At 39.2% G+C, this 16,063-nt stretch overlaps 1 protein-coding gene across 39 annotated transcripts in view; it reads left to right on the top strand.

Moving 5' to 3' along the window:
- Nucleotides 1-16,063, top strand: part of Kcnma1 (potassium calcium-activated channel subfamily M alpha 1) — a 718,079-nt gene that overhangs the window by 445,592 nt on the left and 256,424 nt on the right. Inside the window, exon 1 of one of the 39 annotated variants that reach the window (XM_074079264.1) lies at nt 2,784-3,179. The exons of the other annotated variants lie outside the window; for them this stretch is intronic. Coding sequence (XP_073935365.1) covers nt 2,969-3,179 — 211 coding nt within the window. The 5' untranslated portion in view covers nt 2,784-2,968. Of the gene's footprint in view, nt 1-2,783; nt 3,180-16,063 lie in introns of those variants that run through there. 39 annotated transcript variants of the gene reach the window in all.

Raw genomic sequence — 16,063 nt, 5'->3', positions numbered from 1 at the left:
TGGAGAGATCTCCCATGCTCATGGATTGGTAGAATCAACATAGTAAAAAATGTCGATACTCCCAAAAGTAATCTACATGTTTAATGCAATTCCCATCAAAATTCCAATGACATTCATTAAAGAGATTGAAAAATCTACCGTTAAATTTATATGGAAACACAAGAGGCCACGAATAGCCAAGGCAATACTCAGTCAAAAGAACAATGCAGGATGTATCACAATACCTGACTTCAAACTATATTACAAAGCAATAACAATAAAAACAGCATGGTACTGGCACAAAAACAGACATGAAGACCAGTGGAACAGAATAGAGGACCCAGATATGAAGCCATACAACTATAAGCAACTTATCTTTGACAAAGGAGCTAAAAATATACGATGGAGAAATAGCAGCCTCTTCAACAAAAACTGCTGGGAAAACTGGTTAGCAGTCTGCAAAAAACTGAAACTAGATCCATGTATATCACCCTACACCAAGATTAACTCAAAATGGATCAAGGATCTTAATATCAAACCCCAAACTCTTAAGTTGATACAAGAAAGAGTAGGAAATACTCTGGAGTTAGTAGGTATAGGTAAGAACTTTCTCAATGAAACCCCAGCAGCACAGCAACTAAGAGATAGCATAGATAAATGGGACCTCATAAAACTAAAAAGCTTCTGTTCATCAAAAGAAATGGTCTCTAAACTGAAGAGAACACCCACAGAGTGGGAGAAAATATTTGCCAACTATACATCAGACAAAGGACTGATAACCAGAATATACAGGGAACTTAAAAAACTAAATTCTCCCAAAACTAATGAACCAATAAAGAAATGGGCACGTGAACTAAACAGAAGTTTCTCAAAAGAAGAAATTCAAATGGCCAGAAAACACATGAAAAAATGCTCACCATCTCTAGCAATAAAGGAAATGCAAATTAAAACCATGCTAAGATTCCACCTCACCCCTGTTAGAATAGCCATCATCAGCAACACCGCCAACAACAGGTGTTGGCGAGGATGTGGGGAAAAAGGAACCCTCTTACACTGTTGGTGGGAATGTAGACTAGTACAACCACTCTGGAAAAAAATTTGGAGGCTACTTAAAAAGCTGGACATCGATCTACCATTTGATCCAGCAATACCACTCTTGGGGATATACCCAAAAGACTGTTACTCCAGAGGTACCTGCACATCCATGTTTATTGCAGCACTATTCACAATAGCCAAGTTATGGAAACAGCCAAGATGCCCCAGCACTGACGAATGGATTAAGAAAATGTGGTATCTATACACAATGGAATTTTATGCAGCCATGAAGAAGAACGAAATGTTATCATTCGCTGGTAAATGGATGGAATTGCAGAACATCATTCTGAGTGAGGTTAGCCTGGCCCAAAAGACCAAAAATCTTATGTTCTCCCTCATATGTGGACATTAGATCAAGGGCAAACACAACAAGGGGATTGGACTATGATCACATGATAAAAGCGAGAGCACACAAGGAAGGGGTGAGGATAGGTAAGACACCTCAAAAACTAGCTAGCATTTGTTCCCCTTAACGCAGAGAAACTAAATCAGATACCTTAAAGCAACTGAGGCCAATAGGAAAAGGGGACCAGGAACTAGAGAAAAGGTTAGATCAAAAAGAATTAACCTAGAAGGTAACACCCACGCATAGGAAATCAATGTGAGTCAATGCCCTGTATAGCTATCCTTATCTCAACCAGCAAAAACCCTTGTTCCTTCCTATTATTGCTTACACTCTCTCTACAACAAAATTAGAAATAAGGGCAAAATAGTTTCTGCTGGGTATTGAGGGGGGAGAGGGAGGGGGGGAGTGGGTGGTAAGGGAGGGGGTGGGGGCAGGGGGGAGAAATGAACCAAGCCTTGTATGCACATATGAATAATAAAAGAAAAATGAAAAAAAAATAAATAAATGCAGTGTGCTAGGGATGGAGACTGCCTTAGTCTGCCTGGGCGTCCATAACAGAATACCACAGACAAGCCAGCCCAAACAGCTCTAAAGGCTGGAATCTGAGAGCAGGTACCAGCATGGCTTGTGGGGACCACCTCCTGACACATGGTTGCATGGCAGAACAAAGAAAAGAACAAACTTTTTGTGTCTCTTCTTAGAAGGACATGAATTCCATCCTGAGGGTTCATCCTCATGACCTCATCTGACCTTAATGACTTCTCAAATGTCCCAACTGCAAATACAATTCCATGAGGGTTAGAACTTAAACATACAAAGTTAAGGAGTGAGGACAATTCAATCTGTGGCAGAGACCAAAAAAGGGGGTGAGGGGTGTAACAAAGGGAAATGCTGGGGGTGAGAGGACAAGGGAGTGGGGGACAGAGCTCTGATGACAGGAAAGCATGAGCCCCTCATCCATCTAAGTCCTACTTAAAGGATTAGTAGAAGATTTTCATATATGGATTATCTTGGTGGTAAGAAGAATGGCAGGAGGAATTGGAGCACTCAGTTTTTCTTTGTAGTTGGGCATCACATCTTATGAGGGAGTAAGTCATTAATTGTCAAGCAGGATCACTAAAATAAAAAAAGTGACTGTCTCACACCCTGATTGGTAGCAGCTGATTGGAGGGATTATAACCTGTTTTCTTTCCATCCCTCTAAACCATGTCCAAAGGAGCTTACACAGTAATTTCCAGAATGAAGCCGATGGATCAGCTGTAGCACATAACAGATCAGAGTGTTTCTCCCTCCCTTTTCAGCTTTTCTGACGTGGCTGTGCATCTGATGCCCACAGAATGCTGGGTTCTCATAAGTGGGGAGGTGGTTGAAGGAGGAAAAGGCTGTCTATCTGCTCCATCAGGACATAGCTGCTGGTGAGCCACATGCTGTAGGGTCTACAGCATGGGTCGGGGGAGCACAGGCTCCTCCAGACTTTTGCAGAACATCAGCCTGTGCATGAAGTAAACTGAGGGGTGCCTAAAGCCCTCCCCATCTCTCACGTCTGCCATGATCCCCAGTAAGATTCTGGTGTACCATCACCCACTCAGCAACACCAACACTGAGGCTCATGCACCAAGCAGGCGCCGCAGGAAGTCTCTGGGAGATTTGTTCCACAAAGGCTACAGGGTGAAGTCTGGGCCAGCTGTTCCCGAGAAGGAGGAACCGGAGAACTTGTGGCAGTCACTGGTGCCTTGCTGCAGGGTTTGTGCCTCTTGGGGTAAGATCCCTCCTAACCACAGCTTCTTCTCAAAGTGTTCTATATTCCCAGAGGTTGCCTGGGAAAGAAGGGCTGTTCCCAGGGCTGGATTTGGGGAAGTGTGCAGTGGAGAGATGGTAGCACTTTCTCTTCTGTTTCTTTGGCATGCCCATGGAACTCGGATGTGCTGGGTAAGGCAGAAATCTTGTTTTTTCTTTCTAGATAAATTTCACTGGCCTCTAGTGCTCCTGAATGTTATTGAGCTTTTAAAAAATGCATTGCGGAAGCACTGGGGATGGTTTGGCAAATGACTGGAGAAGCCTTCTTCCTGTTATTAAGTGGTAATATTTTCCAGTGAGTCAGCCTTTTCTGAAGAGGCATTTTGAGCTATCAATTATTTTTTTCAGTAAATAATGGAAGTTGCATCCTTGCTTGGAGCTGTGGAGCTATGGTCTTGCCTGTCTTGGGTAGCGCTTCATTATTCCTACCCAGCAGAAATCATAAGAAGAATCTTCTAGGCAGATTTTCTTTTCTCAACTGCCATCCAATAATAGGGATTAGGTTTTATTTGTGTATGCATAATGCATAGGAGTTTCAAATAAATGGCTTAAATTTACATTTTCAGACCTAAAAATCCCTGTCTTGGGGAAGGATAGCTTTATTTCCAGAAGAACTAGCAGTACTGCAAGCTTTTTAAAATGAAGTATATTCCCTTTGAAATTCAACTTAGGATTCTGATGTAGATAGGCAATGCTCAAATACCTCTACCAGATATAATTAGGGATAGCAAAATTCCAATTAGCAAGCAAGTGGTAGGTGAGTCTAGTCAATCCTTTTCATTAGTAGTGGCAAAAAAGACTTCTTTCATTGAAATATCTAGAGTCTAAATATTCATGTGACCATGTTTATAAGCCCTAGTCCCTCTCCCTTTCACATTGTAAAGTAGAGTTGCTCTGTGTTTTGTAACATCCAGCAATGATGAGGGCCAGTGTTAGAGCAGCTAAGGAGAAAAGCATGAAGGACAATATGCTTAAGCTAAGGGAAGAGAGACTATTTTCTGAGGCCAAGTTAGCAATTGAATAAAATTGGGGGTCTAACTCAGTATCCTACGCTCTTTACTTTTCTGTTGAAAGAATTTCTTGTTATTGAATTAATTCTGTGTTTGTTTCAGTGCTTGCTATGTGTCAGTCACCACTGTTCTGGAAGATGATGGGCTTAGGGGTGAACAGGGGAGTGTGCAGACATTGTTCTTGGGAGCAGGGAGGAAATGCCTCAATGAGCAGAAAAATAAATTTAGATTGCCACAAATACTTTGAAGAAGAACAGGATAATGGAGATGGAGGAAGGGAACTCTGCATGGGTTGGCCAGAGCAGACCTCCATGATCCAGGCTTGCAGTGATCTTGGGGAAGAACATTCCAGACAGAAGAAATAGTAGGGGAGGTCTTGAGCTGAGAATGACCTGGGGAATGTTCTGGGAGCAAGAACACAATGTGGAGGGATTGAGTGGTAGTGACATGAACGAAAGCAGATCACAGAAAGCCTTCTGGATCAAGGTGAGGAGCAGGAAATGGAGTTTTAGCAAGATGGAAGCCACAAACCACAAGATGGCTTTTACCAGGGAGAGATGTGCTCTGATCGATGTGAGAAAAGCCTCGGCTACTTTCTGAAAGGCAGCAATGGGGCCTGGTAGACTGGAGGACAAAGTGAATCAGGAAGATGAGCCTGGGGGCTCTTGGCCCAGGTAATAGGTAATGGCAGTTTGGACCATGGTTCTGGCAATGGAGAGGAAAAGATAGGTTTTTTCAGATGTATTTAAGAGGTAAAGTCAGCAAGACTACTTCCATTTTAAAAATGATTACTTCATATTCTGTCTCATAAATTCAAATAGAAGACCTTGGAAGCAAGGGGCTTCATCCCTGAGCCTTTTGTGTCTACAGCAAAGTGCCTGGCCCAAAGCAGGAAGGAGCTCAGTGCACATGGTACATAAACCAGAGTCAGTGAACGAATCATGAATAGGTGGCAATCTCAGTTTGATTATCAACTGGTGTTTAGTATATGTCAGAACAGGGACCAGGATTGGGAGACAGTAGGAAACAAAACAGCCTGAACAATTACCCAGGGAAAAGATGGTGACAAGATCAGATAAGCTAGAACTGTTTATAGCACAGGCACTCTGACTAGAGGAATGAAAGCCCAAGTGGCATTTGAGAGCAAGAAAGCCAGTCCTCTCTCCTCCAGCTGGGAAGGAGAGGCTCAGGTTTTTTTCTGTGCCGAGACGGAAAAGCAGATGGCCCCAGCAATGCCCATGCTGGGATACAAAGTGGGTCTGGTGATGGCAGCAGGGCATGGGACTACCCTGAAGGAGCCTCCTGGTGCTGTGTGCACCTCCCTTCTCCCTGATGCTACTGTCTTTGATTTAACCCCTTCAGCTGCAAGCCTAGACGATGGTGACCTTGTCAGATTCCACAAAAATAATTGCTCTTCAGGATTTGCATGGGGACTGAAGGGATCGGAAATGACAGAGGTTTTTTGGCACCTTTCAGCTTTTGTATTTAAAGATTAAGGAGCGAAAGGGAAAGGAAAGTGGCAAATTGGAGAGTCCAGACAGGCTTTCCGCCATGGGCCAAGATGTGCCTGTGTCTGTGTTTTCTTCCTGTACTCACTTGGAACTTTGCATGGATCTCTTGAACCAGGACAGTGAATGATTTCTCATTTACTTGTTTATGCTTTTATCCTGGGCAGTAGATCAATTTCTCATCCATCTGAGAAAGAAGTCTTAAATCTCCTAACTGTCCAGTTGGTCATTGCTGACATCCCATAGCTGTACTTCTCAGGCAACCCTTACCTGGTGTTCAGGCCCTGGGCACCAAGTTGGTCCCTCTGAGGGGACACACTGGCTCGGGAGCCAAAGGCCTCAGGTGACCAAATTTTGGATGTGAGCACAAGTCTCAGAGCCAGAAAACTTGGGCTCCACTCCTGACTTGCCACTGACCTAGCACAACTTCAAAAAGTAATTATGAATAAGAATGGTCACGTAGATACTACAGAAAAACATAAAAAAATAGGGAAAACACTTAAAATCCTGTAATAATGCAACCACTATTATCACTTTGGGCAACTTTTAATTTTTCATACGCCTGTAGTTTTTATAGCTTTATCCTAGGGAACACACACTTTATATTCACTTTTTTGTTTTTTTCAATGTTTCCAGTTTTCTATTTCAAATACATTTTGGAGTAAAGAATATATAGCATAAAATTCACCATCTTCATCATTTGAAATGTACAATTCAGTGATACTAAGGATGTTTGCATGGTAGCAAATGGATCATCAGAACATTTTCACCTTTCAAATCCGATCTTCTGTCCTCAATTCAACAGCTTCTCTTTTTGCCCTCCTCCAGCTCCTGATAACCACCATTCTAATTTCTGTATCATACTTTTTTAACTTAAAATCATATAATAAGCACTTTCCTTATATTTTTGAAGAGAAAGAAGATAGACTATACTTAAGAAAATCTATTTTTAGATATTAAGCTGCTCTTCTTAGTGAATAATTTTGCAATGAACATCTTTGTTCATTTTACATATTTTGTTGTATTTTCTTAGGCTATATTAGCAGAAATTTTGATTCACAATGCTGAATTACTTTCCAAAAGGGTTTTTTAAATCAGTTTATAATTCCACCATCTAATTATAAGACTATCTCATTGCAGAGTCGTCTCTCTAAAGCCAAACTCAAATATATTGTTAGTTATGTGTAATAGATACAATGCTCATTGTATTCGTTTAGTTTACATTTATTTTTAATCTTTTTAAAGCACTTTCAGAATACAATATATTAGCTGTGTCACTATGTTGTATATGTCTCTTGAACTTATTCCTTCTAACTGAACTTTACATTGTAAACCAACATCACACCAACTGCCTCCCACCCACTGTCCAGCCCTCAGTAGTCATTCTATGCTCTAGTTCTGTGAGAGTGACTCTTCTCGGATTCAATCCATGAGGGAGATCATGCAGTGTTTGTCTCTCTGGGTCAGGGTTATCTCAACAGAATGTCCTCCTAGTTCATCCGTGTTGTTACAAACATCAGGATTTCCTTCTCTCTTTTATGTCTGAATAGTCTTCCATTGTGTATATACACCACATCAAAAACTCATTCACCCATTGGTGGACACTTAGGCTGATTCCATGACTGTGAATAATTCAGCAATAAACATGAGAGAGCAGATGTGTCTTCAACACAACAGACTTAATTTCCATTGAATGTACATCTAGTCATGGCAGTTGTATTTTTAACTTTCTGTGGCACTTCAATACTGTCTTCCATAATGACTGTACTCATTTACAGTCCACCAACAGTGTGCGAGGGCTCCCTCTTTCCCACGTCCTTACCAACCCTTTTTCTTTTGTCTTTTTCATAATAGACATTCTAACAAGTGTCAGGTGATACTGCATTGTGGTTCTCCTTCTTTTTTCTTTTTTTTAACCCTTTTCTCCCTTTGAGACAATGTCTATAATACAGGCTGACTCCAAACTCGAGATCTTCCTGCCTTTGCTTCTTGAGCAAAGATTACAGGTGTGCACCACCATTCCTGGCTCTCTCATTGTGGTTTTAATTTGCATTTTCCTGATGATTAGTAAGGTGGAGAGTCTTTTCAAATAACTGTGGGCCATTTGTACGTCTTTTGAAAAATGCCTATTCAGATCCTTTGCCTATTTTTTTTACATAGACTTATTTGCTCTTTTAAAAATTTTGGCATTGAGCTACTTGAGCTCCTTACATGTTTTGGATATTAACCCTTTCCAGATACATACTTTGGAAGTATATTCTCCCATTCTGCAGGTCGTCTTTTCACTGGGCTGTTTCCATTGCTGTGAAGAAGCTTTTTACCTTGATGTAATCCCATGTGCCTGTTTTGCTTTCATTGCCTTTGCTTTTAGGGTCATGACCAAGGTATCTTTGCCTAGGCTATATCATGAAATATTTTTGCCCTTATGTTTTCTCCTAGCAATTTCATAGTTTCAAGGCTTCCATTTAAGTCTTTAATCTATTTTGTACATGATGAACTTTCTTTTACTCAACTAAGTGTTATCATTTCTTTTGTTTTTGGAATTGTTTTTTGGCAGTGCTGGGGATTGGATGCAGGGCTTTAGGCATGCCAGGCAAGCACCATACCCCAGCCTTAGTTTTTCATTTTTTTTTTTTTTTTGTGACCGGGTCTCGTTATGCAGTGTAGGCCAGCCTTGAATTCATGACTCTCTTGCCTCTGAGCCTCCTGAGTGCTAGGACAGGTGTGCACCACCACACCTGACTATTGGTCATTTAGTAGTTACATTGCCTATGTGGTGACCTACCTGATCATGATTTTTGCTTACTTACCCACTAATGATATAGTATTTACATAATGCTTTCTTCATGCAAAAATTTATCCGTTTTGTATATTTTATTATTTTCAACTGGACATTATTTTTCAAATTTACAGAATTTTGACATTTTTATGGTAGCTAATGTGGAAGTTCAAAAGTTTTATGATTTCTGGGTTGGATGTGGTGGCTCATGCCTGTAATCCCAGCTACTTGGGAGGCTCGTGGAGAATTGTGGTTGAAGAACAATCTAGGCAAAACGTTAGTGAGACGTTATCTCAAAAACAAAGGTGGCTGTGGTGGCACAGGCTTGTATCCCCAGCTACCCAGGAGGCAGAAGTAGGATCGTGGTCCAGGGCAAAACTCTAGACCCTATCTGAAAATAAACTAAAAAACAAAAGGACTGGGAGTGTGGCTCAAGTGGGAGAGTGCTTGCCTAGCAAGTGCAAGGCCCTGAGTTCAATTCTCAGTACCTCCAATTTTTTTTATTATTTCTTTCACATCTGAGTTTAGACAGTCTTCTTGTCTTCAGAGGGTTAATAAATATATACCTGCATTTTATTCAGTTTTCTGTTTTTATTTATCGTTAAATTTTAGTTCCTCTAGAGTTGATTTCAATTGTGGTGTGTGGAAACTGCTCAGATTAATCCCCACTGGTAGCAGATTCTCCACCATCACTGTGTGGTGCTGTTTCCCCTTTGACTTGTGATGATTTCTTTATCATATATTAAATTCTTTAATAGACTCTGATTCTCTGGTACTCACTTTTTGCTATCCTTTTGTTATTTTCTTATTCTGTTGCTTTGGAGTCAATATCACTTCAGCAATTTCTGATGTTTAGAATTTAGTGAGATTTCCTTGCATTTTAATATGTAGTCAGTTTTGGGGACAGCTCAACGATTGTCATTATGAAATGTGTGCTCCTAGATAACTGCGTAGGATGTGTGTCCAACCCCACCCACTCAGATGAATAAAGATAGGAACTTATCCCAGGAAATCAAATGTTATGTGAGTATCCTGTATTTGTGCTTATTTCAGGTTAATTACTCTCATTATTTCTGAAAAATGAACATTTGAATTTCCCGCTAATGTGGCACAGTTTTTTGTTGTTGTTGTTGTTATTCGGGGCACTCATTGGATTTTGCTTACTTACCTCAAAGGTATATTCTTGGCTATGTAGAGATTATTCCATTACTATTTGTGATGGATTCTTCCTTTTATCAATGCAAGGTATGTTTTATTTCTTTTATACTATTTCACAGTTATTGCTATTTTGTGTGATATCGTTGCTCTGTTTGCTCCTTTTTTTGGTTAGCATTTGTCTAGTACATAATTGCTGTCTTTTTACTGCTGACTTTGCTTCGTGTTTTGTTTTCAAGGTCACTCACACACAGCACACCTCTGGAATTTGTTACTGTTGCTTTTCCATTTCATAATTCTGATCTCTGTCTTTTAATAGAACGAAATTTAACTAGTAATTTTATTGTGGTTACAAATATATTTGTATATATTTGGGTTTTTTTTCTTGTTGTAGCTATTTTCTAATTAATACGCTTTTTGTTTAGTTCTTCTAGTTAAATTAATTTCCTTTATTCTTCTACTCCACTTTGATTCAACTCCTTTGTTCTTTTTCTTCCCTGTTAAGATTTGGAATTGTTGATTCCAAAACATATTCTTAGGTTTTTGGTATATATGCTGCCAAAGTTAGCACTATTCTTTATTTTTATTGTGTGTGTTTATTTGTGTGTATGCATGTATGTACACATGTGTTTATTCTTAGCAGTACTGGGTTTTGAACCCAGGGGTTAAGAAGGTGTTCTATGGCATGAGCCACATCTCTAGCTTTCTTTGCTCTGGTTATTTTGGAGATGGGGGTCTTGCATTTTTGCCCAGGTTGACCTGGACCACAGTCCTCCTATATTATACTTCCCACAGTATCTGGGATGATGGCACGAGACACCACATGCATCTTTTTTTTTCCCATTGAGATGGTGTCCTGCAGACCTTTTTGCCCCAGCTGGCCTAGGACTACAGTCCTCCCTATCTCAGCCTCCTGTGTAGCTTGGGATGACACAGGTGAACTACTGTGCCCAGCTGTTGACTGAGATGGAGTCTTGTGAACGTTTTGCCCAGGCTGGCCTCCAGCCATGATCCTCCCCATCTCAGCCTCCCAAGTAACTAGTATTCCAGGTGTGAGCCACTGTTGCCCTGCTGCGAGCACTATTTTTAAGTTTTTGATACCCATACTTAAAATTAATTTTGTGTCAAGATACATAATTAATAGCATCCTTTCTTGAGGTGAGACAAGAATGTAAGCATACTTTTCTTCATTCTTCCATCCTTCATCTGTCCATTCTCCATGTAGTCCATGAGATTTTAATTTTAGATCATTGTTACTATTTATTATTTTAAAAATACTCATCCAACACATAGACTAATCAGTTATTTTTATCTTCTCCCACTTTCATTTTTAATCTTACTTCTTTTGGATTGTTCTTCTTCTAGCCAGCTAAATATATGTTACTTGGTTCAAAATCTTTTCCCCTGAGAACCGTGAAGAGATTCATATTTTGTTTTCTTGAACCCACTGCAGTCCAGAGACTTGTGACAATAATTTTACTCTTTTTGCTATGAAGGGATTTTTTTTTTCTTCCCATGGATGGTGTGAAATTTCACCATGATAGGCCTGTATTTATGTCTTTTAAAATATAATCTTCTGGACACTTAATGACTATCACAATCTGAAGGTGCAGGACATTTTTTCATTGAGGAAACTTTAACATTGTTTTGAATGTTTCTTGCTCTCTACATGTCCTTCTTTTTTCTACATGGATGTTGAAAATTCTATACCTGTTTTCCGCGTCTGTTAACTTTTCTTTCATACCTTTCATTCCTTTGACACTTTGTATGAAGAAGCCTCTCTTTGATAGTATAGCCCCCTAGTTTTCTAGATAGTGACGGCCATTCTTCTATTCAACTGGCCTTTTCAAGTTTTGATGTTCAACATTTTAATTTATAAGATATTTGGTTCTCGCATCTTTTTTATGTTTTCAGTTAGACTTTTTGTAAAGCCGTTTTTCTAAATTGCTTTGAAGTTTGCTAGAGTGTGGGCCTTTCTTGAAGAAAGCTTGCCTTTCCTGAAACTCTTGGTGATTTTTTGGTTTTGTGCTCATCTTGGGATTTGAGATTTTCTGTTAATCTCTATGTGAATGCTGTCTCTGTTTATGGCTGCATGTCTGGGGAGTACTGATGTCATATCATTTGATATTTGTGGAGATGATGTGCTCCTTTTAGGAGTTACCAGTGTCCTACAGAAGTTGCCCTATTTCAGTAAGTCATATGCCAGCACTACCTGCTATGTACTGGATGCTCCTCTTTGACACCCCAGTAGGTGTTATGGTCACAACCTCCCTCTGCCCAGAATTAGTCATATTTATTGTCAAAACACACCTTTTGTATTCTGTAATCATTATGGAGATATTTACATACAGTTGTCCCTCAGGATCTGCAGGAAGCTGATTGTAGATCTTGAGATGCTGTAAAACGGCATAGAATTTTAATATAACACACCCTCCTTTATGCTTTCAATCACTTGGAGATCACTTATAATACCTAGTACAGTGTAAATGCCATGGAAATAGTTGTTAAACTGTGTTGTTTAGAAAATAACGCAAAAAACGTTTACACTGCTCAGTATGAATGCATTTTTTCTGGATATCTTCAGTCCAAGGCTGGTTGAATCTGAGGATTGTGCAACCCATGGATGTGGAAGGTCAGCTGTATATATGTATTTTTTCCTTATCATATGTCATACTCTTGGGAGGCTAGGTTTCTCAGCTCTGCCAAGTTACTTTTTCAACAGAATGGGCACTTTTTAAAATTTAATTTAATTTTTATTTTGAATTATCATACAATAACGGGATTTCACTCTGACAATTGCATATATGCATATGGTATACTTTAAACAAGTTCACCATTTTGTACACTAACATTTTGTCATTTTCTTTACGTGCAATAGTCTACTCTTCTTTTTTCTTTGTGTAGTTTTCCCCACACTTGAGGATTACGTTAGTGAGGTTTAGAGAAAAACCATTGTGTTCAGTCTCCCAGGATTAATCAGAATGGCCTGAATTACAGTTTTAATGCATTGATGAATTATATGCATTAGTATTTTACATTGAATTTTATCATCTTTGATCTTTGTAATATTAGAATATTTTATTTTGGGTCTGTAAGAGTCAGTTTTTGGTACCAGTTTTATGTTGACTTTATAAAATAAGTTTAACTGCTTTCCATCTCTTTTTGTATTTTGTGGAAAAGTTTAGAATTTTAATAAATATAAATGTTTAAAAATTTAATAATAAATTAAACAAAAACAGTAATTTTGAGATGAAGCTATTAGTATATTTTTCAATTTATGTCTTATTTGTCCTATAATGATTTTCTTTTTTTGTATATATCAAGTTTCAAAGTTAACATTTTTCAGAGTCATAGCTCTGACTGAAGTCTGCACAATTTTATTAGTACATGATTGCACATAACTTTTTTCTATTGGATCAGCCAGGACTTTATTTTATTTTGTTTTCTTATTGCTATTATTTGCCCTCATAAAATGATCCAGAAGGGCTGGGGTTGTAGATCAAGAGGTAGAATTCTTACCTACCATGCACAAGAACCTGAGTTCAATCCCTGATACTGAAAAAAGAAGGAAATGAACAAAAATAAATAAAGATTCAGAATTTCCCAATCACTTCTAATCTTTATTGATTTTCTGATTATTTCATTATAAAGGCTAATCCTTTGCCTACTGTTGTTAAGACTACTCCCCCCCCAAATGTTCAGATGAATATATTATTCTATTAAAAATCTCATTATGCCTTGATTTCTTTTAACTTATAGTTTGCTTGCACATTCCTTAAAATTAAGTAGATCGACAGCATGTTTAGTGGAAAGTATTGATTTTATGTTACTAGGGATTACTCAGATATAGGAAAATTTATTTTGGTGGACAAAATATAGCTTGGTCTTTTAGGCACACTATTAACCAAAGTAAATCAGTGCATCTATATGGACTGATAAATTGAAGGTTGGAAAAAAGAAAAGAAACCCTAAACCAGACATTCCCAAACATGGTTTCACATTGGAATCAGGATTTTAAAAAAAATTCCAAAGCACAAGTTTTACTTGACTCATTAAATCAGGATACCTGGGGCTGGGAGGCTGGCGTTGGCATGGGTTTAAAATCCCCAGCTATCTGCAGTTGTGTTGTAGCGTAGGTTGAGCATCACAGCCCTCACTTGTTTTCTCAGAGTGTGGTCTTCTCAGCAACAGCCCAGACACAACTTAGAGGTTGTTTGAAATGGAGAGTAGCAGGTCCCAGTTCAGAAACACTCAGTCAGAATCTGAATGTTTACAGAGTCCAGGGCATTCTGTGCACAATGAATTGGACTGGCAGGTCACCAAGAGAGGTGCCAGTTAGGCCCCATGGCCTGTTTCTATGGATAAAATTTCACTAGAATACAGCCACAACTATTTGTGTACATATTGCTTACAGAAAACTGAGGTCTTGTGCCAGAATCTAAAGTATTTACTATTTGCCCATTTACAAAATATGTGCAATTCTTCTCCACTTTGATGCCCTTAGAGTTTTGAAACTCTCTGTGCCTGCCTGTACCCCATGCCCATTAAGTCAAGCAGAGGGGAGGGGGCTGAGATGCAAGTGTCAGCAATTCTGAAAGCTTCCTGGGTGACCAAACCTGCAGCTGAGGTGTAGAGCCTCTGCCCTGAGAGGACAAAGAGAAAATGTAGATGCAGTTAAAACAATCACAATGATGGGGATGGCTTTTTTGAATATTAAAAAAAAAGAAATAATAATAGAAAAACTGATATATTTGATCATATAAAATATTTTAGAACTCAGAGGGAAAAAAATTTTAGACTTAGAAAAAACACCTTAGGCAAAGTTAAAAGAATGACCAAGTGGGGGGATAATACATAATATCAAATGTCCTTATAAAATATCTTTATAAATGAGCTGGAGCATATTACTAAGAATAAGATGAACACACTGGTAAACTGGCAAATGCCACCGTAAAGCCCTTTAAAGAAGAAAATAAAATGATTCATAATTGCATAAAAAATAACTACATTTGTTAACATAAAAAAGCAAACCACAACAACAATGAGCTCTTACTTGGGGCCTATTAAGTTGGGATTGTTAATCTCCCTCCCTTCCTTTATCACAGTGCTCAACCCAGTGGGGATGTGGGGAAAAGGCATTTATGTGCTGACAGCAATGCAGATTGCTAGGACAGTTTGATGAGCTGCATCATGCATCTTAAAACTGCTTGCACTATAGATTGGATCTGGAATGTCTCTCATGTGTTAAAAACTTGGTCCTCAGCTTGTGGTATTGGGAGGTAGTGGAGCCCTTAAGAGGTAGGACCTAGTGGAAGGAAGTTGGGTCATTTGTGATGTGTCCTTGACCCTAGTGTTGGGACCCTGGTCCCTTCTTGTCTCTTTGTCTGCTTCCTGTCAAGCATGAGTCCTCCTCCACCACGTGCTTCCTGCCAGGATGCACTGTGCCTCCATTGGCCCAAGCAGAGCCAAGGAATCATGGACTGAAACCTGTGTAATGGTGATCCAAAATAAACCTTTTCCTTTATTAATTTGGTTATCTGAGGTATTTTGTTATAGTGACAGAAATCTGACTAACACAGCTCCCTTGAGTCCAGTGTTTGGAACTGAAAAAGACTGCCCAACAAGAGTGGTGGCTACAAGCTTGAGCTTTGTGGAGTTCACATTTGGGGTAAAACTGACTCTGTTGCTTAAAAACTGTGTGCCAGATATGTTATCTAGTTTATTTATCCTTGGTGATTTCTTCTGTTGTGTGGATTTAAAGGATAAATGTTTTGATGGATAATAATTAAAATAGTAGATCAATAATGATAGATTTACATCATAGTGAACATCATTTCATCAATTAAAAACAATAGTAACACTGTGTACAAGTAAGCATGTATGTGTCTTTCTGAGCACTCCAGACCGTTTTGTTGACTTTTCTGTAGAGTTGTGTACAGTCCTATACTATTTTAATTCTATAGGTTGATATGATGAAATGACCATTTATTGAGTACTTTTAGGTAGGTTTTAATGCCCCACCTGCCAGGGAATAAAGGTTGTTGGACTGGGCAGAGAATTTGGGCTGGAAGCAGTTTCACTGAAGCCTGAAGCCTCAGCCCATCCCACAGGGAGTTCTGTAACTGGATGACTTTTCAGAGTCACCTCAAATCCAGGCAAGGTAGTTGGCCTTTGTTCCCACATCAGCTAGTCACAGGAAGGACACTTTCAGCAGGAGGCATAAGCTTGGGTAAGGCATCTCTTTAGAGCAGACAGCAATGCCTGTAGAGGGATCAGCTATGAATTTTCTGCAGGCCACTCTTCAGGAGTCTGGGACAAATAAGAACCCTGAATTGGGAATTGGGCTGGCTGCACACCATCCAACATAGCAGTTCATGTGTTTTAAATAATGCAG

Source organism: Castor canadensis, chromosome 7 (genome assembly GCF_047511655.1).
Source record: "Castor canadensis chromosome 7, mCasCan1.hap1v2, whole genome shotgun sequence".
Lineage (NCBI taxonomy): Eukaryota > Metazoa > Chordata > Mammalia > Rodentia > Castoridae > Castor > Castor canadensis.
The sequence above is the reverse complement of the archived record's forward strand: the minus strand, read 5'-3'. Positions and strand labels throughout refer to the sequence as shown.